The sequence below is a fragment of the Cervus elaphus genome, chromosome 8, assembly GCF_910594005.1.
Source record: "Cervus elaphus chromosome 8, mCerEla1.1, whole genome shotgun sequence".
NCBI lineage: Eukaryota > Metazoa > Chordata > Mammalia > Artiodactyla > Cervidae > Cervus > Cervus elaphus.
The window spans coordinates 49,027,365-49,050,224 of record NC_057822.1 but is presented as its reverse complement, the minus strand read 5'-3'; the positions used below and the strand labels follow the sequence as shown (position 1 = coordinate 49,050,224).

Sequence of the window (22,860 nt, the reverse complement as noted above, 5' to 3'; positions counted from 1 at the left end):
CCAGGGCAGTGAGTTCCCATACTTGACAAAAAACCTTCAAAAACGTATTTTTGATATGTACTGTAATGCAACTAAGAAATACTGTAGACACATAATTTCATACATTTCATACTACAGGGTGGAAAGATACTGATCTGAAACAAAATTCAGCCATAACTGCAGAAAGCCCACGTCTCCTGGTTGTGTAAATAATACCACGATTTGTTGTGTTCTTAATATGTGCCAAGTACTGTGATGACCTACAGATTATCTATAAAGATGTTTTACATGTCCTTCCACAGCGAGCATAATTAATAACATATAAAAGCAACATAGTTTGTTCCCCCTTTCCATAGAAAAACCTGGTTCTGTGTCACACTGACTAACTGACAAGCTGGGATACAAAACTGATGATGGACGTGGGAATCAGCCACCATGACAAAAACATGGGAGGCTTCCACTAAACTTCACAACACAATAGGAGACACAGGGAAACACAACCGGTGATGTTCCTTACATCACACACCATGCAAGCTCCTTCCAGGTACCCTCAGGCATGAACCAACTAAGTGATGATTATTTTTTCCTAAGACTGTTCAGCACCAGATCCTCAGAATGAACAAGGTCAGCTTGCTGGAGTGGGTGTCTTGGTTGGGAAGACAGAAATAGTATGCATCAAACAACTAGAGAATGGCTAAGTCCTAAACTAGACGGTATACAAAACTCCTATAAAGCAGAAGGAATAAAACTATAGCCTGGCCCCATAAAACTAAAAATAAAAAATAAAGCTATTTATTTTTTAAAATATTAATAAATAAAAATAAAAAATAAAACTATAGTTCGGGCATGGCCGAGCTGTACTTGGCCCTATCGATCTATTTTGTTTGCCATGTGATGTTTTTAAATTAACTGTCAACATTTAAAATTTAGATTTCAAGTAAAAAAAAAAAAAAAATCTGATTTGTCCTGAAAATTATCTAGGGACTTTTGTAACAACTGGCTTGCATTTCCCTAGGAGGACAGTTTCCCCTTCAGGGGAAGTCTGTGCTCCCCACTGTGCCACAGCCTCTCAATGACAATGCATTTGAGACCAGTGTTACAGAAAAGTAATAGTAAATGAGGATAAGCAGAGATCAAAATGCTATTGGAAGCAGGCTTTATAAACATGGGAGAACCCATAGTCTATACTGAGGCAGGGTAGCAGGAGCTGGAATAAGCATTGCCTGCAGGTTCAGAAGACACTGTGGAGACCCCACTAACCTATAGCAGATGGGGAATGCTGGAAAGTAGAATATTAAATAGGTCAGAAGTCTGATAGCAAATTATGAGAAGACTTTCTAAAAACCTAGCCCAGAAGTGTGAGCATGATGCAGCAAGCAGGGGGAACCCTTTATAGCAAGGAAATAACAAACAAGTGATGCTTTCCTTCAGAAATGAAGGAAATCATTCCTTCAGAATCATTTCCTTCAGAAATGATTTTCAAAGTGTGCTGAGTGGATTGAGGACAGGAAGGCGGAAAGACTCAGGAGTAGCTGCGGAAACAGGCCTGAGGGGATGAGAACCAGCCTGGACTGGTGACTCAGAGGGGCTTTCACAATGTGAAATAAGAACTGGTAACCATAGGTAAGTGAGGAAGAGAAATAAGAAGCTCACATGGGTGGGGGGAGGAGGTGGGAGGGGGGATCGGGATGGGGAATACATGTAACTCCATGGCTGATTCATGTCAATGTATGACAAAACCCACTGCAATGTTGCGAAGTAATTAGCCTCCAACTAATAAAAATAATTGAAAAAAAAAAAAAAAGAAGCTCACATGGTAATATAAAACCTTTCAAACAGTAACAAGAGTTGTCATTTGTTGTGTCTGCTCTTCAATAGAGACCATTCACTTCACAAAGCGGATCTTGGGAAATCCTCACAAGTCTAAGAAGCAGGCGTTGTTATTACTACCGTCACCAACACTTTGTAACTAAGGAAGCTGAAGGCATATGCCAGTGAATGGTAGATTTAGGATCTGAGCCAGTTCTGACTGACGCGGGAGGACGGGGGACATGTGAGGCTTTATCCATACTAAGCTGGAGACGACCACTGTTCAGGTGGATATACCCTATCAGCGCTTGAAAATATGGTACTGGAGTTTCAGTGTGAGATCCAGGCCACACTTGGGGATTAAATAAGTCAGTGTATGTGTGGATAACACTTCATGCAGTGCCTCCTGCACCAGCAGCCCCGTGTAAATGTTGTTATTGCGATTATCTGCATAGCGGTGAATACTAAACACATCGGGAAATGCAGTGGGATTTGGGGAATGGAATTTAATGAAATCATCTATTGGTTAGTAATATGTGCAGAGTTCTATTGGCATAATTATGAATCTTACCCAAAAAGCTATGCCATAAAGGAAACAAATAAACTTGACCTTAAAGGTCTGGGATACAGAAGGCTCCTCCTAGGCAGTAGTTCTCAATCTTGAACGTATATCAGAATCACTGAGGATGCTTTTAAAAAACCCAATGTTCAGGCCACAGCCAGGACATACTACGTGAGAGTCGGTGGGGATGAGACATAGACATACGTGTGTCATGCAGGTCTCCAGATGATTCCAACATGCAGCCAAGGCTGAGAACCATTATCTCCCACAAGAAGGTCCAAACTAACCAATGAACCCCCTGGGCACCATCCAGGGACAAAGTGGGGGTACTTCCCGTGTATTCGTAAGACATCCTCTGCAACATGAAGGAATACGGTCTGCATGAACTCTAGGCTCCTCTCTTGGACGGCTCAGGGCAGAGGCCCGAAGCACAAGGGCAGTCGAAGTGGCAGAATAAAGCTGTGAGGCTGCAGTCTGAGCAACTGCAGACAAGTAAGCCCAGACAGCTCAGAAAGCAGCCGTGATGAATCAGCTCTCAAGAGCACGGACATTGATAGGGAAGAGGAGGAAGAGGAACAAAAGACTGAAAATCTTTCCAGACACAAAAGAAACACAATTCTTTAAGAGCTGATTACTTTTTAAAAATAGCACATATTCCACTGCCATATAATTTGAGATGCTTAAGAGGACATGAGAAATGCCATAATGCATTCCATCAATATCAACACAGACACTTAATAAAAATTAGCTCTAACTCCATTTCAGCTCTAGGTAAAGGAATTCAATTACGGAGACTCTGGAGACAGAAACTGTTAAACGCAAACATTCTTTTGCTAATAGTTCTATTATGAAAAAATCATTTACACATTACATCATGGTTTAAAAATTACAGTAAATTACGCTGCTGGCCCTTGTCAAAGTCTTAATGCAAGTCAGGTGCAACTGCCAAGAAAATCCAGGGCAGAAACAATATTACTTCCACTTTGGAAATTTAAAAAAAAGTATCTTGGAGAGTGAGCTCACAGAACTGAATAAGAATCATAACTGCAAGTGAAGTTCTAGGATATGATTCACTTAGAGAGAGAGTCATGTCATAGTCTTCATGGTCTTAAAAAAGGAAGTCAGATACAAAAGGTCAACACTGCATACAAGAAGTGATCAAATAAAAGGCTGATTTTATGAAGAGTCAGTATTACGTTAATTATTTGCAGGAAAAATTTCGGTAACAGATATAAGACTTTAAAAAAAAAAAAACATTGCTAAGCAGTTCTAAAGCACTCCCATATAATGCTGTTAACATTAGTTCCATAGACTCTTACAAAACTGCACAGTCCTATCCAAACTTAAAGAATTCTACCAGACAGAGGATTTCTTTTCTAGGTGATACTAAGAAAAACCTTGGCATCAAACTGCTAAGAAGTCTGCGTCTTCTTTGATGCTGGGTGTGACACCCAGAACCCAAAATGCTCTGATGACTGGCTCTTGGTCTGTGGTGGAAGGGTGAAGCTCAGCCCAGTTCAGCATGGTTCCAGCCCTCTGAACTGGGATGCCTGAGAAGAGCATTTCTTTTCTGTTCACTTCCTAAAGACAATAAACGCTATGACTTTCTTTTTTATAATTCCCTGTTAGTGAATGAGAATAAAGTATCAAGCACTAAAATAATTTCTGGAAAACTCTATCTTCTGGAACATAGATCAACAATGGAATTAAGAAAAAACTCATAAAAGTAGCTGGTACAGAGCACAAGCAAGGAAGTCCCAGCAAATTTTGCTTTATTCTCTAAGAGTAATGAAAGGCCCTCACGTCACTATTGTGACCTTGTTGATGATTCTACTTACATACCATTTGTTTAAAAAAAAAAAAACAATCTGATATCTGATTTTTCAAATGTTGGCAAATTAAAAGCAGTTTATTAAAAGAGGAAGGCTGGAGGGCATGCCACGGACTGGCATCCTCTGAGAACACCAAGAGCGGGGAACAAGGAAGAGTAACAGAAACACAGAAATAAAAACACCTGCATATTGTAATAGAGACAGTAGTCTGTGGTTCTCCTTCAGTCTTTGGAATCATACCCCCATCCCCACCCACGAATGAAGAGCTTCCTTCATTTGTATTGTTTGGTTCCTAGATCACCTCTGTGGGGCTGAGCAAAGAGCCCCACAGATACACAGCTGAAACAAGTGGCAAGCTAGGATACTGAAACAAAAGCAAGGATGAAACTACCATCCTAAAAACAAGTATAAAGCTACTTCAGAGACTGTAAGGGAGAGGAGGGGAGGTGGGAGGGAGACAAGCGGGAAGGAGGGAGAAGGGGGAGAGAGATGCAGAAAGGGAGGGAGCAGGGGGGCAGACGGGAAGAGAAGGATGAACATTCCTGACAAGAGCTGACAAGACAAGCAAAAGATGGGATGATGACTTTGGAGGGAAAGGGGGAAAGAGGGGCCTTAAGGAGTTGCACTGTGTGTTGGGAGAAATAACTGCCCACGAGACAGCCTTCAGCGAAGACCCACACGGCTCTTCAGGGCTCTCTGGTCTGGTTACTTCCCTTGAGTATGACCTGGCGCTCTACTGGCTTCCAGAGGCTCCAGTTCTAGTCAAGCAATAACAGCTCTGTCTGAAGATACCCTCAAATATGAAATATCCTCAAGGCACTGAAGACAGGGAAGCAGGGAGAGATATAATGTACTGATAAAAGTCTCAGCAAACGGAAGGTTAAAGAAATTCTCTGATGTTCAACAGTATAGCTTTGGTCACGTGGAAAATTCACATAAGTGAGCTCATCTCCAACAATATCAGATAAATTAGGTGTTCTTGCATTTAAATTCCTAGAAATGTGCAGCTACAAAAAGTCCTGAAATAAACTTCTGGGTCCTATATTTGGCATAATAAACCATATGGTAATTGGAAAGGTCTTTTCCTTCTGGCATAACTAAGGTCAGGACTGGCACTATAATGGACCTAGAAAAACAAACCTTCACATTCCAAGATTTTGACAACTTTAGGTGAGCACTATAGCAGCTGCAAAAAGCAGTGAGTCAAAGTTTCCAAAGCCCTTCTCTCTCCTGCACTTGAAAAGACATGTAAATGTGCTTGGAATGAGGAAAAGAGTGGAAAGTTTAGCAGGTTCCTAGGCGTTCTGAAAGAAGATCATTAAAATTTACGATTGTCATAATTTTCACAATATTATTTCTCACACCACTAAAAGGGATGAAATTCTAGTCATAAGAAAGAGTATAAGACAACTTTCAAAAATCCATTTGAAATGTTTTCATAAGAACTTCAGGAGTATTGGTAGAAGAAGAGGCTATTTTACTCAAAGAAACAGATTCTTCCACAGGATAAATGAGGCTAGTCCTGCCTTTGTATCATGTGGAATTAGTTATAGTTACTTCCATTGATATCAGGCAGTACATCCCAATTTCAAGATCAAATAAAGCCCACTGAAAGACAGTAGGCCAAAAATACGGAGATGATCCTTCCTGAAAATTAAAACCACCACAAACACTGCACACAATTTAGATATCTTTGGAAATCGTAGAACTTTCAATCTGTTTCCAGAATGCATTTATTGCCACCAAGAATTACTCATGTACATTTGTGATGCCTCATGAAAACAGAAACTCAGTCACCATTTAGAATGTTCATAGAGTCTCAAGAGTGTCAAACTCGTCATTGAGAGAATATGCCTTTGTAGGGCCCAGAAGGGATAGAATCTAGGGATCTACCTTTTTCTCTGGGAGGATGGGGCCACAGTAAAGGTCTGGAAAGGAGAGCTTTGACTGGAATGAGCAATACTCCAAAGAGCTTCATTTATTTAACCATAAAGCATGAAGTGAAGGGACAACCCATTTAAACACCCCCACAGGTTCTAGCTAAGATTAAGGCCAGTCAGAATGATTACAACTCCAGGCAGCTAGTTCAGTAAATCAGGAATAAGTAGATTCATACAGACCAGTTATTAGTGGTTCAAATATTGACAAATTATACTTCTCAATTTCCAGAAAGAAAGAAAAAGGGATAAACTAACATTTATTGGATGCTTGTCATGTTCTAGGTACCAGGCAAGGTGTTCTTCTCCAGATAACTATGGGAGGTGATTGTTATTATTTCCATATTAAAGAAAAAAATTCAAATTCAGGAAAGACAGTAAATTGCCCAAAGTTACACACAGTTGGTAAATGACCAAGGCCGGTAGTAAATTCCATTAATCTTTCTCCTATTCCTTTAACTTTCCCCTAGAGTCATATACTTGTTTTTCCATCCTGTATCATCAAAACAGGGTCCCTACTTTGTTCGAAAGTTGGCCTGTGCTTTTGTCTCCCGCAGGCCTGTGCTTGCTGAATGCTGCTTCTTCACCCCATTCAACAAACCACTTTCCTCCCACCCACACTATCTGACCTTAACACATACATAAACACTCCACTTCCACATCCTAAAATCCTTCCTTAATTCTTCTCCTTCTAAGTATTGCCTTATTTTGGCTTATTTTCACTTCCATGTTTCATGAAAAGAGTATTTTTTACACCCTTTTTCTACTTTACATCTCCTATCATCATGTAACTGGTAACATTCCAGTTTATGACCTATTAATTCATGGAAACTGCTCTGGGAAATGTCATATAAAACTTCATGGTCTTCAAATCTAATAGACACTTCTCAGGCCTCATCCTTCTTGACTCCTTCGGGCACCTGGCCCTGTGAGCCAGTCCTTCCTCCTTGAAACCTGGCTTTTCCGAAAAGACATTCTCAATTCTCTTCCGAAATCCACTGACTCACTTGCATCCTCAACCCCTTAGTGAATGTTGGAGCTGCTTAGGTCACCATCCTTTATTTTCTCCTGTTTTCCACTGACCTGTCCTCCCGAGCTCCTCTAATCTACGCTGTGGGCTTCAGCTGCCACCAGCAAACCTGTGTTCCTAACTGCTAACCTCTCCTGAGTGCCAAGACTGTTTTTCCAGCTGTCTTTGGGTATCTCCAGTTGGATGGTCCAAAGATTCTTCAATAAAACATGTCCCAAATCAGTCTCCTTTAACCCCCTTCCCCCTTCGGTCTAACATTTTCCCTTTCTTGGTAAATGGCATTACCATCTGCCAGGCAGTCCATGTGGTGAGGACCTCAGAATCTGCCTTCACTCATCCCCGTCTAGACTCAAAGTCCTAAAATCTACGTAGATCCAACATAGTCTTTGTCTTTTTTTTTCCCATTTATTTTTATTAGTTGGAGGCTAATTACTTTACAATATTGTAGTGGTTTTTGCCGTACATTGACATGAATCAGCCATGGATTTACATGTGTTCCCCATCCTGAACCCCCCTCCCACCTCCCTCTCTACCCGATCCCTCTGGGTCTTCCCAGTGCACCAGGCCCGAGCACTTGTCTCATGCACCCAACCTGGGCTGGTGATCTGTTTCACCCTAGATAATATACATGTTTCAGTGCTGTTCTCTCTGAGCATCCCACCCTCACCTTCTCCCACAGAGTCCAAAAGTCTGTTCTATACATCTGTGTCTCTTTTTCTGTCTTGCATATAGGGTTATCATTACCATCTTTCTAAATTCCATATATATGTGTTAGTATACTGTATTGGTCTTTATCTTTCTGGCTTACTTCACTCTGTATAATGGGCTCCAGTTTCATCCATCTCATTGGAACTGATTCAAATGAATTCTTTTTAATGGCTGAGTAATATTCCATTGTGTATATGTACCACAGCTTCCTTATCCATTCGTCTGCTGATGGGCAACTAGGTTGCTTCCATGTCCTGGCTATGATAAACAGTCTTTGAATTAACTTCCCTTTCTCCATCACCATTGCATGCTAAGTCGCTTCAGTTGTGTCCAACTCTTTGCGATCCTATGGACTGTAGTCCACCAGGCTCCTCCGTCCATGGGATTCTCCAGGAAAGAATACTGGAGTGGGTTGCCATGCCCTCCTCCAGGGGGTCTTCCTGACCTAGGCATCAAGCCCACTTCTCTTACATCTGCATTCACGGGCAGGTTCTGGTAAAGAACCTAGCGCCACCTGGGAAGCCCTACAGTCCACCCCTTTATCATGTCACCTGAGTTAATGCAGCAGCCTCCCAGACGGTTTCTCTAACTAGTCCCTCATATTCCAACACAGTCTGCACCTGGCCACCAAACCGAACTTTGTAAAGCAAGTTCTACGCTTCTGTTTGTAAATTTTCAGTGGTTCCACATGGAGTACACAGTGAGGCTTCAGTAACCAACCAACTCTGGCCTATTTTTCCAACCTGAGAACTTGCCTTCACTTGTATGTATTAACTTGTCCTAAACTGCTTTATGCTTCTGTGGTTTAGCTCATGCTACTTCTTTACTTACAATGTCCTCGTTCCTTTGGACCATCTGGTAAAATCCTAGTCATCATTCTTCAAGGCTTCCCTTCACACCTGTTGTATTCACCTTTCCCTAAACTCCCCACCCCCACACCTTGAAGGAAGAATCATTCCCACAACTGTGTTCCCAATACATCTCATTACAGGACTAACCACAGAGCTTTCAGGCACTTGCTGACTCACTGCCCCACCATGAATTTTCAAAGGCAGAGACTGTACTATTCATCTTTGTAGTACCAGGGTCTATTTCAGTGCTTGGATCATAGCTCAATAAATCTCTGTTAAATGAACAAATTAATAGACCTTTTCCTGTTTGCAGTATTCAGTAAGTCTGTAGCTTCATTATGATACCAACATATAAAAACAAAAGTTATATGTCAGAGAACACAAAGCAACTTTTAGTGACACATAAAGAGTTTGGATTTCTAAATAAATAGCCTTTTTATTACTTATTTTAAATAAATATTATTTAACATTTAATTATTTAACAAATATTATTTATTATTTATTTTAAAATAAATAATTTTTAAATAAATTTAAAATAGTTTTAAATTCTGATAGATGCTATTGGTGTGAACAACATATAGCTTATAATAAGGATAAATATAGCTGATGTTTTGTCAACATCATGACTACTTTCCTTAAAAAAATACTCATTTACTAAGCTGCATTATCTACTTTTTATTTGTTCATTCATTCATTCTTCTGTTCACATCATACCTCTTTCAAAAAGAACTTAAACTTAAAATTTTTAGTTTATTTCATTTATCAACATGTTTTACCTGTCCATGAATATCTGGTCTTCTTATCTAACGCAATTAGTGCCTACTGAAGGGAAAAAATTATCTAAGACCATTAAACTGGCTAATTTGAATTCTGTATTATTTCTTGAAACTGGAGATTTCTTTTCATTATTCACTGAATCAATCTCCTAACTCGAATTTTTTAAATCCAAAAAGCTAACATAGCATTTTGTGCTCCAATACTTTCTAAGAATTAGCAGACACCACATGACATCATGAAAATAAATTCTCTATCAGTGTGTTTCATACTGTTAATATTCATCCTCCTATTTTGTAATGTCATTATCTTCCTGTCAAAATGAATCCCCATGGAAACAAGCCATTTTAAGAGACAGGAAGTGCCACAGAAACCTGTGCTAACACTACAGACGTACCCAGAGTGTTCCCTTACTGTCCTTTACGAGGACAGAACATCCCCTGCATGCAGCAGGGGGACTCACCTGGAGAGTTCTGGGGCGAGGACACAGGGGAGCCACGTGGGGACTGACAGTAGCTGGGGTGGAGTAAGGCATGTGGAGGCACATATGACATTATCTCTTCTTCAAATAAACTGGGGAAAGAAGAGAAGCAAGATGCACACGTTAGCCAAAGATATGGGTAAACGCTTTGTTTCCACAATGAGTAAGTTGATCTTTCCCTTTGGCTCACTCCATCTGAGGTCCAGTTCACATCCCAAAGAAAGCATCTGTCCCCTTTCTCCTGTGGGTAATCCTTGGGACAAAATGCTGGCTGTTTGCAGCTTTTGTGAAACCTGCGGTTATTTACCCGTTTTCCCACCAACTTTGGACAACATAATTTCTACTGTGTCACTTAAATAAGTGAGTTTGAGTTTGCGTGTTCATTTGAAAATAGACTGGATTTTTGATTTTTACATTTGAGAATAAGATTCAAACACAAGAGACAATATTTATTGAGGACCCATAATAAATACACAAAGTGTGTTCTATATCTTCATTCCAAGCAAATAGAACAGGATCTTGGCCTTCAAAGAACTCAGGATTTCATTGGAGAATTAAAAGCAAAGTATAACAAAACACCTTGTAAATAATTACAACTGCTAAATAATTAGCTTTATTTACTCTGACTTTATAATATTTTTCAAATGTGAGGACTTTGATCTTATTCAATCTAGTGTCTTCTTTCTGCTCCATAGTGCAACTTTTATTTCTAATACTCTCCTAAAAGATAGTAATCAGGGATCTGAGATCTTAAAATCCTGACTTTTAATTAATTGCTATAATAAAGAAATGTACTGTTGATTGTCAAATATACAAACACTTGACAAAATAGAATCAACAACCTAAGTAAGAGTACTTGTGCTTTTTAACTAAGAGGTAGAAGTGGCTTTTCTTTAAAGTTAGTCAAATCTAGAAATCTGTTCAATTTGTTTTCAGAAAACACTGGGGAAAGGCGGCAGCAGTTTAGTCTTCAGAGATTTAAGGAAAGAACTCCTAAGGATTATAGAAATGGCTTTCAACTGAGGCGATTCTGCCCTTCCGTGCACTCTCTGAGAACACTGCACGATGTCTGAGGACATTTTTGGTTGTGGTAACTGAGAAGGCAGTGCTCTTGGCATCTAATGAGTGGGGTCAGAATGCTGATAAACATCTTACAATGCACAGAAGAGTGCCCTGCAACAAAGACATATCCAGCCCGAAGTGTCAGTACTTTCAAGGCTGAAACTCTGGGCTATATTAATAGCAATACAATAACAACTTGATAGCGCTTTTCTGGTCTTCATTCATCTGCACACGTCTGCTAAACCACTATAAACCACTAGAATGAAAGCATTTTTAGATACCATATTGTTAAGCCATCTATCCACTTTTAAACTATAAAAGTCAAAAGATTTAGAAACAGAAGCAATAAGTAACTGTATTTGTAATACCAAATTAGGCCCCAAAACAATCAATTCTCTTTCTCAATAAATCAGTAACCATTAGAATATTGTGAATTTTAAGTTGACTGCTAAGGAAAAATGCCACATAAAACAGTTGATACCACAAAGATTTAGAAACTCACAGCAAAATTAAGAGTAGCAATTAGCACCCTCTCCTTGAACATCTATATCTGTGTCCCTTTGCTCCATGACACCTATCATTTCCTTTAAATACAACCAATATGTGGAAAACTTTCCTATCAAGAGAGAAAATGTTCTACTTGAAAAATTTAACACAGAGACAGAGAACAATATAAAAAAACTCAATACATATCATCCAGGATTAATACATACTTACACTATTATCTTTTGCTTCAAACATACATACACACTTACAGAGGTGAATATACCTATATATAGCTGTATCTATGCATCTGTGTATGTGCATATTGTATAGGAAGTCCCTTTTGAGCCCCTCTATCGTGGTTTCAGGGATGGATGTGAGAATTGGACTATAAAGAAAGCTCAGTGCCGAAGAATTGAAGCTCTTGAACTGTGGTGTTGGAGAAGACTCTTGAGAGTCCCTTGGACTGCAAGGGGATCCAACCAGTCCATCCTAAAGGAGATCAGTCCTGGGTGTTCATTGGAAGGACTAATGCTGAAGCTGAAACTCCAATACTTTGGCCACTTGATGCAAAGAGCCGACTCATTGGAAAAGACCCTGATGCTGGGAAAGATTGAGGGCAGGAGGAGAAGGGGACGACAGAGGATTAGATGGTTGAATGGCATCACTGACTCGTTGGACATAGGTTTGGGTGGATTCCGGGAGTTGGTGATGGACAGGGAGGCCTGGCGTGCTGTGGTTCATGGGGTCACAAGGAGTCGGACACAACCGAGTGACTGAACTGAACTGATGATGATTTTAACATATCCTTCCACAATTTTAACTTTTCAACATATATATACAGGAACAACATATAGCTTTGCCTTATGTGTTGCTAGAAATCATATAAATGATTTATAAGCTTATTACATTCTTAAACTTTTTTACTCAACAATATATTTCTGATATCCATCTGTGTTTCTATATAAGGGACTTACTTTACTACTTTCACCTGCCATGTAATATACAGTCCATTCTATGAATGTTTGTGCATGTATACTCAGGCCCTTCTGTCATATTCGACTCTTTGCGATGCTATGGACAGTAGCCCACCAAGCTTCTCCGTCCATGGGGTTCTTCAGGCAAGAATACTGGAGTGGGTTGCTGTGTCCTCCTCCAGGGGATCTTCCTGACTCTGGGATCAAACCCCCATTTCGTGTGGCTCCTGCATAGCAGGCGGATTCTTTACCGCTGTGCCACCCGGGAAGCCCTGTCTATGAATGTATCCGTTTACTTATCCATAACTTTCTTGACAAATGCTGACTTTTCCCCCAACTGTGTGCTTTAATCAATAATGGTGCAAGGATTATATTGTATGTATTATCTTGTATACACATAATAGAGTTTCTTAGTTCTAAAAGCAGAGTTCGCTCAGTCATTAGTGTAGGTTTTCTATCCGTACAAGATACTGTCAAATTGTTCTTTGAAGAGATGGTAGAACTGCAATACCACCAAATACAGACAATATGGAGTTCTCATTTCTCACCTGGTATTATCAGACTTTTTTATTTTTTCAATTGAATAACATGAAATAGTGTCTCATTATTTGAAATTGCATTTTATGATTACTATCATCTTTCCATGAGTTTACTGGCTAGTCATGCTTCGATTCTTTTGAAATGCCTTTTTATATCCTTTATGTGTTTTCCTTTTGGGTTATTTTCTTTCAAATTGATTTAAAAGCCTGCTTTATGTATTCATGATATCTTTGTTTTATATCTGGCGAACATAGTCTTCTAGTTTGTTGCCTTTCTTTATGTCTTTATGTGTAATGTCTTTTACTACATAAATTAACAATTCCAATGTAGCCAAATTTATCAATCATTTCCTATGTAAGCTCTGCACACTTTTTATAATTTAACAGAATATATGAAATAGAATGCATGCTAAGTTGCTTCAGTCATGTCTGACTCTTTTATGACCCCATGGACTGTAGCCCACCAGGCTTCTCTGTCCATGAGATTCTCCAGGCAAGAACTGGAGTGAGTTGCCATTTCCTCCTCCCGGGGATCTTCCGGGTGCAGGGATCAAGCCCATGCCCCTTATGTCTCCTGCACTGGCAGGCAGGTTCTTTACCACTAGTGCCAAAATAGAATAACCAGTAACAAATACAGAAAAGTTATCTTAAAAGTTTTACGTTTATAATAGCTATATTGGAAAACAACTTTCCATGGGTTTATTTTGAAATGAATAATTTCCTGGAGCTGTATCATCTCTATATTGCAGCTTGCTGATATTCAAGTCCATTTGTATCAGGCCTGCCTTTCCTTTTTAAGAAACAGACAATGTGTATAGGTAAAAAAAAATAAATCAGATACAAGGATATAAAGTACAGCACAGAAAATTTGGCCAATATTTTTATAATAATTTTAAATGGAATACAATAAATGAAAACATTGAATCATTGCGTTGTACACCTAAAACTAATATAGTTTTGTAAAAATCAATTATGGGCTTCCCTTAGTGGCTCAGTGGTAAAGAATATGCCTGCAATGCAGGAGTTGCAGGAGACAGGGTTTCGATCCCTGGGTTGAAAAGATGCCCTGGAGAAGGGCATGGCAACCCACCCCAGTATTCCTGTCTAAAGAATCCCATGGACACAGGAGTGTGGAGGGCCACAGTCCATAGGGTCACAAAGAGTAGGACACAACTGAAGCAACTCAGCACGCACGCACACAAATCAATTATACGTTAATAAAAACATTTTTATTAAAAAATAATTCATACAAATAGACAAAGTATAAAAAGAGATATAGAGACTCCATCTATGTAATGAACAAATCCACTGCCTGAGTTTATAGTTACTGATGGGAATGACTCAAACTCTAAAGCAAAATAAAAAATAAAGAAATGAGAGTATCCCAAAATGTTTCAATAATCATTAAATATTATTTATTAAGCATGCACATACAGTGTAAAATTATTTATTTGCTAATCCAAATGAAGTAAAAGTCTAGAATTAAATATCATTTATCACATGTATGTAATAATTATAAAGCTATTAATATGTAAGTAAATTTCTCATGTTTCTCCAAAGGCTCATTAACTTCAGAAAACATGTCTATTTTCCTAAAGGTGAAAAATGTAGTCTTTTTCTATATACAAATCAGTTTTCAAGTATTTTAAAATTCAACCACATAACACATAGAAACTCATGCAAATTATAGTGCTTACTAACATACAAACATTATAGACTATATTGTAAGTCAAACTATTTAGGACTATATCATTACAGGTTACTTAACCAAGAGAAGGTACACAATAATTGTGATTTCTGTTTTGTAATCATTTTTGTTTTTACTAATTCCAACAGTAGAATTCTTTAAATAGAAAACCACAGACTTCTAGAATGAATCAAAAGAGTCCTATCTCAGCCAGAATTCTGTAATAAAACTTACTATTTTATCAACAACCAAACTATGGTAAAAACATCATATTCCACATTAATTGACCAAGAATCTTCATGAATATCTAGCATGCTACATCCTGCTTTCAGAACTGCCTAAACACCACAGTTGAGGGTTAGCATCTAGCCTGAGAAGTGACCCCTACCCACCAATTAGGTCATGTTCAGGATAAAATGAAGGAAGATATCCATGAAAAATGGTCATATCCCTTTGAGTTATGTTCCAAAGGCAGAGTAAAAGAAAATTACTTTTTGGCTTTAGTTTTACAAACACGGCAGCAATCAAGCCTGCAGTATAAATGGTTAGAGTTAAGATTCTCATGAATAATATGAATGAGACTAGTAACACTTTGGAATAAATAAAACATTGCTTGATAATGGCCCAGCATGACTTCCCTTTAATTCTGTGGAGATTATAATAGTGGGTGTCCCAACCACTAGGTAGAGCAAAATATTATTTTACTTTGGTCTCCTACATTTGAAAAATAATCAAAACTGAAAAAGTGTCTTAAAAACTTGCCGGTTTGCAAAAAAAAAAAAAAACAAAAAAAACTTGCCGGTTTGCATTCTAAACTACCCTAAAGTTCATAAACCAAAGCCCATCTAACTATTAAAAAAGAAAATATAATCAGTCAGTTTTTATGAAAGTCTATCAAGTTGGCAGTGAGTACCAGTGACCAAATTTCAACTTTCTTCTCTGATTTCCCAAACTTAAATTCTCAAAGCCATAAAGTAAATAAATAACTTCAAATCAGCAAAATGGGACAAAACACATTCTGAGAAAAAACTTTTGGATGAAAATACAAATACAACCTCTCTTTTACTCTCATGGGTAAGCGAGGTATAACCTTCTGCCTTATTCTGTGATGGGACATTCTACTCACTGGTATCTTTCCCTTTCCCAATACTGCATCCTCTGCCAGCAGGGTAAAACAAAAATCAAGCTGATTCCAGTGATAAGAAATGAAATCTGAAATGACTTATCACTAAATCAGTATTCTGCATCTTCATCATGAGTATTCCACAAGAGTCTTTCAGAATAAAAGAAAAGCACTTACTGGCTGCCAATACTAGCACATTATTTTCTAAAGTGCTCCAGAATGCCTGATGATAGGCGATTTCCCACTTTGAGAAGGCATTACATACCTCAGCAGCATGACAAGGTCTGCATCACTTGAAAGACGCACCAATCCTGGAGTCCCTTCAGTCCGGATAAATTGGATCTTCTCCCTATTCAAGCAAATAAAGAACTCAAACATGTGTAGTAAACGTTGGCGACATGATTCAGTACTTAAGGCACCATTTTTTTAAAAAAGAATGGTCACCACATTTTTTGGTACCTATTATGTGGTAGCTACTGTGCCCTAGGAATACACATCCAAGTAAAACGTGGTCCTTGTCGTCAAGGAGGACCCTCATGAGCATCAACATCACCCATTTCTAACAATGATAAAAAAATATTTTATTGCTCTCATCTTTTGCTACTCAAATACTACTATAGGTAGCAGCACCGTCCACCCAATAAAATTCAGTCTCTGCTTTGAGTTAAAGCCTTGCTGTGGGCTTGACTATAAGTAACAGTCTGGACCATTCAGATTGATTCCTTCTTATTACAAATAGGATATTCATTTATTTTCCTGAGGATATGCCTCTACATTATGCATGATGAGCACATTTCTACTTGGAAGTAGGTACTATCTGTAAATTATATATTCAGTATAAAAGCATGTGGCTCTTTGAAATAACTGAAACCTAAAACATCTTCAGGTTCTACAGTTGGTGACTATATGTACACTTGTGCAAATATGTATATACCTATATGTACACATACCAAACACAATTTTGGACCATTATTTATTATAGATATATGTGATAACACCAGCATTCACTTGTTTGAAGAGTCACTGTTTTGTTAATCTCAATTCTTTATATGAATATAAATTCAATAAAATATTGTTGGTTGTTTCCGCTCATTTACATTATGCCATTTCAAAGCACACCATATCAATTTTGATAAGAAGACAAAAAATAAGAACATAAACTAGGGTACTGAAAGCATTGCTTTTGATAGGAACATACAATCAACACAAATACACAATTTTACTCTAAGTGCTAAATGACAATATATTCTGATTTCTGTATACTATGAAATAAAGTATCAATATCTGATGTAAGTATTTGTTTAGATTTAGTTATTTTCTATAGACTATCTTGTTTTCCTATTTGGTAGTTTCATAAAGTTATAATTAATTTTTATAATCTGAAATTTCAAATTCTAATTTACCTGTAGACTTGAAAGTAATGAGGTGAAAGACAAGGTTCAACTGTTGAGATGAAAAATTCCTAATGTGCGCTCTTAGCCACATAGCTTACTGGGAATGATAAACTGAGTTTCAGTCAGTTCAGTTCAGTCCAGTTCAGTCACTCAGTCGTGTCCGACTCTTTGCGCCCCCATGAATCGCAGCACACAGGGACTCCCTGCCCATCACCAACTCCCGGAGTTTACTCAAACCCATGTCCATCGAGTTGGTGATGCCATCCAGCCATCTCATCCTCTGTCGTCCCCTTCTCCTCCCGCCCCCAATCTCTCCCAGCATCAGGGTCTTTTCCAATGAGTCAGCTCTTCACATCAGGTGGCCAAAGTACTGGAGTTTCAGCTTCAGCATCAGTCCTTCCAATGAACACCCAGGACTGATCTCCTTTAGGATGGACTAGTTGGATCTCCTTGCAGTCCAAGGGACTCTCAAGAGTCTTCTCCAACACCACAGTTCAAAAGCATAAATTCTTTGGCACTCAGCTTTCTTCACAGTCCAACTCTCACATCCATACATGACCACTGGAAAAACCATAGCCTTGACTAGATGGACTTTTGTTGGCAAAGTAATGTCTCTGCTTTTTAATATGCTGTCTAGGTTGGTCATAACTTTCCTTCCAAGGAGTAAGCGTCTTTTAATTTCATGGCTGCAATCACCATTTGCAGTGATTTTGGAGCCCAGAAAAATAAAGTCTGTCACTGTTCCCACTGTTTCCCCATGTATTTCCCATGAGGTGATGGGACCAGATGCCAGGATCTTAGTTTTCTGAATGTTGAGCTTTAAGCCAACTTTTTCACTCTCCTCTTTCACTTTCATCAAGAGGCTTTTTAGTACTTTTTCACTTTCTGCCATAAGGGTGGTGTCATCTGCATATCTGAGGTTATTGATATTTCTCCCAGCAATCTTGATTCCAGCTTGTGTTTCATCTAGCCTGGCATTTCGCGTGATGTACTCTTCATATATGTTAAATAGGAGGTGAAAATATACAGCCTTGATGTACTCCTTTTCCTATTTGGTACCAGTCTGTTGTTCCATGTCCAATTTTAACTGTTGCATCCTGACCTGCATACAGAATTCTCAAGAGGCAGGTCAGGTGGTCTGGTATTCTCATCTCTTTCAGAATTTTCCACAGTTTATTGTGATCCACACAGTCAAAGGCTTTGGCATAGTCAATAAAGCAGAAATAGATGTTTTTCTGGAACTCTCTTGCTTTTTCAATGATCCAGCAGATGTTGGCAATTTGATCTCTGGTTCCTCTGCCTTTTCTAAATCCAGCTTGAACATCTGGAAGTTCATGGTTCACATATTGCTGAAGGCTGGCTTGGAGAATTTTGAGCATTACTTTACTAGCATGTGAGATGAGTACAATTGTGCGGTAGTTTGAGGATTCTTTGGCATTGCCTTTCTTTGGGATTGGAATGAAAACTGACCTTTTCCAGTCCTGTGGCCACTGCTGAGTTTTCCAAATTTGCTGGCATATTGAGTGCAGCACTTTCACAACATCATCTTTCAGGATTTGAAATAGCTTAACTGGAATTCCATCACCTCTACTAGCTTTGTTCGTAGTGATGCTTTCTAAGGCCCACTTGACTTCACATTCCAGGATGTCTGGCTCTAGGTGAGTGATCACACCATCGTGATTATCTGGGTCGTGAAGATCTTTTTTGGGCAGTCCTTCTGTGTATTCTTGCCACCTCTTCTTAATATCTTCTGCTTCTATTAGATCCATACCATTTCTGTCCTTTATCGAACCCTTCTTTGCATGAAATGTTCCCTTGGTATCTCTAATTTTCTTGAAGAGATCTCTAGTCTTTCCCATTCTGTTGTTTTCCTCTATTCCTTTTCATTGATCGCTGAGGAAGGCTTTCTTATCTCTCCTTGCTATTCTTTGGAACTCTGCATTCAAATGGGTATATCTTTCCTTTCCTCCTTTGCTTTTTGCTTCTCTTCTTTTCACAGCTATTTGTAACGCCTCCTCAGACAATCATTTTGCCTCTTTGCATTTCTTTTCCATGGGGATGGTCTTGATCCCTGTTCCTGTACAATGTCACGAATCTCTGTCCATAGTTCCTCAGGCTTTCTCTCTATCAGATCTAGTCCCTTAAATCTATTTCTCACTTCCACTATATAGTCATAAGGGATTTGATTTAGGTCATACCTGAATGGTCTAGTGGTTTTTCCTACTTTCTTCAATTTAAGTTTGAATTTGGCAATAAGGAGTTCATGATCTGAGCCACAGTCAGCTCTCAGTCTTGTTTTTGCTGACTGTATAGAGCTTCTCCATCTTTGGCTGCAAAGAATATAATCAATCTGATTTCGGTGTAGACCATCTGGTGATGTCCATGTGTAAAGACTTCTCTTGTGTTGTTAGAAGAGGGTGTTTGCTATGACCAGTGCGTTCTCTTGGCAAAACTCTATTAGCCTTTGCCCTGCTTCATTCCGTACTCCAAGGCCAAATTTACCTGTTACTCCAGGTGTTTCTTGACTTCCTACTTTTGCATTCCAGTCCCCTATGAAGAAAGGGACGTCTTTTTTGGGTGTTAGTTCTAAAAGGTCTTGTAGGTCTTCATAGAACCATTCAACTTCAGCTTCTTCAGCATTACTGGTTGGGGCACAGACTTGATTACCGTGATATTGAATGGTTTGCCTTGGAAACAAACAGAGATCATTCTGCCATTTTTGAGATTGCATCCAAGTATTGCATTTCGGACTCTTTTGTTGACCGTGATGGCTACTCCATTTCTTCTAAGGGATTCCTGCCCACAGTAGTAGATATAATGGTCATCTGAGTTAAATTCACCCATTCTGGTCCATTTTAGTTTGCTGATTCCTAGAATGTCGACATTCACTCTTGCCATCTCCTGTTTGACCACTTCCAATTTGCCTTGATTCATGGACCAAACATTCCAGGTTCCTATGCAATATTGCTCTTTACAGCATCGGACCTTGCTTTTTTCACCAATCCCATCCACAACTGGGTATTGCTTTTGCTTTGGCTCCATCCCTTCATTCTTTCTGGAGTTATTTCTCCACTGATCTTCAGCAGCATATTGGGCACCTACCGTCCTGGGGAGTTCCTCTTTCAGTAACCTATCATTTTGCCTTTTCTGACTGTTCATGGGGTTCTCAAGGCAAGAATACTGAAGTGGTTTGCCATTCCCTTCTCCAGTGGACCACATTCTGTCAGACCTCTCCACCATATCCCGACTGTCTTGGGTGGCCCCACACGGCATGGCTTAGTTTCACTGAGTTAGACAAGGCTGTGGTCTGTGTGATCAGACTGGCTAGGTAAGGAGCAGCGGCTGCGCTCTGCTGGAGCAGCCGTGAAGAGACACCCCACGTCCAAGCTAAGAGAAACCCAAGTAAGACGGTAGGTGTTGCGAGAGGGCATCAAAGGGCAGGCACACTGAAACCATAATCACAGAAAACTGAATTTAGTCCTAGGCTTCTTCTGCTTAGATCCATTTTACATAATGTGTTAGCACATGAAGCACCAAATCTTTGATATTTTCAACTTTTCTGCCTTTTATTGCCAGTATAAATATTATGTTTTACATAATTTTACATAATGTTACATTACAGCCATATTATATATACTATATAGCAGCTAGCCACTGGAAACACAGATATAGATGAATGGTATATAGATGAATGGTAGGCATACATATAAAGGAACTACCAGAAAAGAAAAGCCAGCCTCTCCTCTCTGCTTATGGTTATTTCAGTCTGAAGTCTCAAACCAAGCAGAACATTGTCCCTCAAGTGTTATAATCTTATGTCTGAAGCACATGATGGAAACAAAGGCCCATTATCAGGTAAGTGGTTTTTTGATAAGAGATATAAAAGTTGGTTTAAAGAAAGCTAAATCAGAAAAAAATTATCTTGGGAAAAAATGAACTTGACCAAAGAAGTACTGTTACAAGGGTGACTAACAGTATGTTGTGATCCTGAAGAAACAAAAGCTACCTCTAGCTTATCACCACAATGGACTCGGCAAACAATAAAAGCAGAAAACAAACAGGCTGGACTCTCTCTTTCACTCATCTAACTGGAACCACACGGAACGGGTTGAGTGATGAAAACGAGAGCCTGCTCTTGACTGAGGCTGTGTGGATCACATGATATTCTGTGGATAAGGAAGAGACCATAGCTTCCTGAGTCAGAAGGATGACAGGATGAGGGAAAGAAAGGGACAGACAATGCAGGAAATACACCAACTGGGAAACTTCTCATCACTTTCCAGATATTAACTATAAGGCAGTGAAGACAACTGGCTGGATTCTTTAGGCCGGAACATGCAGAGGTGTGGCTTCCCTGGAGGCTCAGACAGGAAAGAATCTGACTGCAATGTGGGAGACCTGGGTTTGATCCCTGGGTTGGGAAGATCCCCTGGAGAAGGAAATGGTAATCCACTCCAGTATACTTGCCTGGAGAACCCCATGGACAGAGGAGCCTGGCGGGCTATGGTTCAAGGGGTTGCAAAGAGTTGGACATGACTGAGTGACTAAGAACATACCAGAGGCAGGCTAAGACTAGTTCTCTACAGGGCCAGCTAATTTATCACAATGACAAGAGATGGGTCATACGCTTCCAGGAACAAGGCACTGAGACATGTTATCTGATATATATCATATTACTGTTGTTGTTCAGTCGCCAAGTCATGTCCGACTCTTTGCGACCCCATGGACGGCAGCACCAGGCTTCCCTGTCCTTCACCATCTCCCAGAGTTTGCCCAAATTCATGTCAACATTCATTCATTCAGCAAACAATTTCTGAGTACCTACTACGTGCTAGGCATTGTATCACATACCGGGAATCAAATAGGGTATAAGACACTGCCCCTTTCTCAAAGAGTTCATGGTGCAGTGGAAGAGAGAGTCCATGGGCAATGCCAGCATGACATGAATATATTTAAGTTATTCCATTCATTTAACTGAGCCCTGTTTAGGCTTTATGCCCACTCCTCTTCTATTAAGTCCTTCAAAGAGTTCTTTCATGTAAAAACAAAGAAGGCATTGGTTTACTGACTGTCAAGAAAGAAGATCAAGGCTGAGGAAGAGAAAAAAGTGGGTAGTTATCCTCAGAAATATCACCAATCTTTCCTGGTGGGAGGAAAAATGGGAACTATTCCTTGGTTATCAGGTATTTGCCCAATATTCTTTAGTCTAGCATTTCTTAAACTGGCATCATTGCCTACTAGAAATCTACAGATATAATCTTGAATACTAGGAGAATTTTAAAATGCTGTGTTTCCACTTTGATGATTAAAACTGCTAATATGAGATAAGCATGTTTTGGACAAGCTGGATGACATTTATGACTAAATATTACAAAGTGACATCAACTCCCATGTTTGCATTTACAAGACACTTGTTGCCAAGTGATCAGAGGTGAACTTTTAGAGTGTTGATGAGCAGGGCTTGATGTTAAATGTGATAACTGTACCTGTCTGCTACTAACACGCAATTCTTTCACCATTTAAAAAGACAAAACTTTTCTTTGGCAGTATTAAATTGCAAATTAAATGATCATGATGAAATAAGGCAAGGTAATGTATATGTAAATTGCCACAGGCTAAAGAGAAAACAAAA

General features: G+C 39.2%; 1 protein-coding gene across 5 annotated transcripts in view; it reads right to left on the bottom strand.

Annotated features, from left to right (window-relative positions):
• The window catches only part of HECW2 (HECT, C2 and WW domain containing E3 ubiquitin protein ligase 2), a 422,372-nt gene that overhangs the window by 46,586 nt on the left and 352,926 nt on the right, over positions 1-22,860 (bottom strand). For all 5 annotated transcript variants that reach the window (XM_043910516.1, XM_043910517.1, XM_043910518.1 and 2 more), the window contains 2 exons: positions 16,100-16,183; positions 9,946-10,055 (listed from right to left, as the gene is read on the bottom strand). In XM_043910516.1, coding sequence (XP_043766451.1) covers positions 9,946-10,055; positions 16,100-16,183 — 194 coding nt within the window. The remainder of the gene's footprint in view (positions 1-9,945; positions 10,056-16,099; positions 16,184-22,860) is intronic.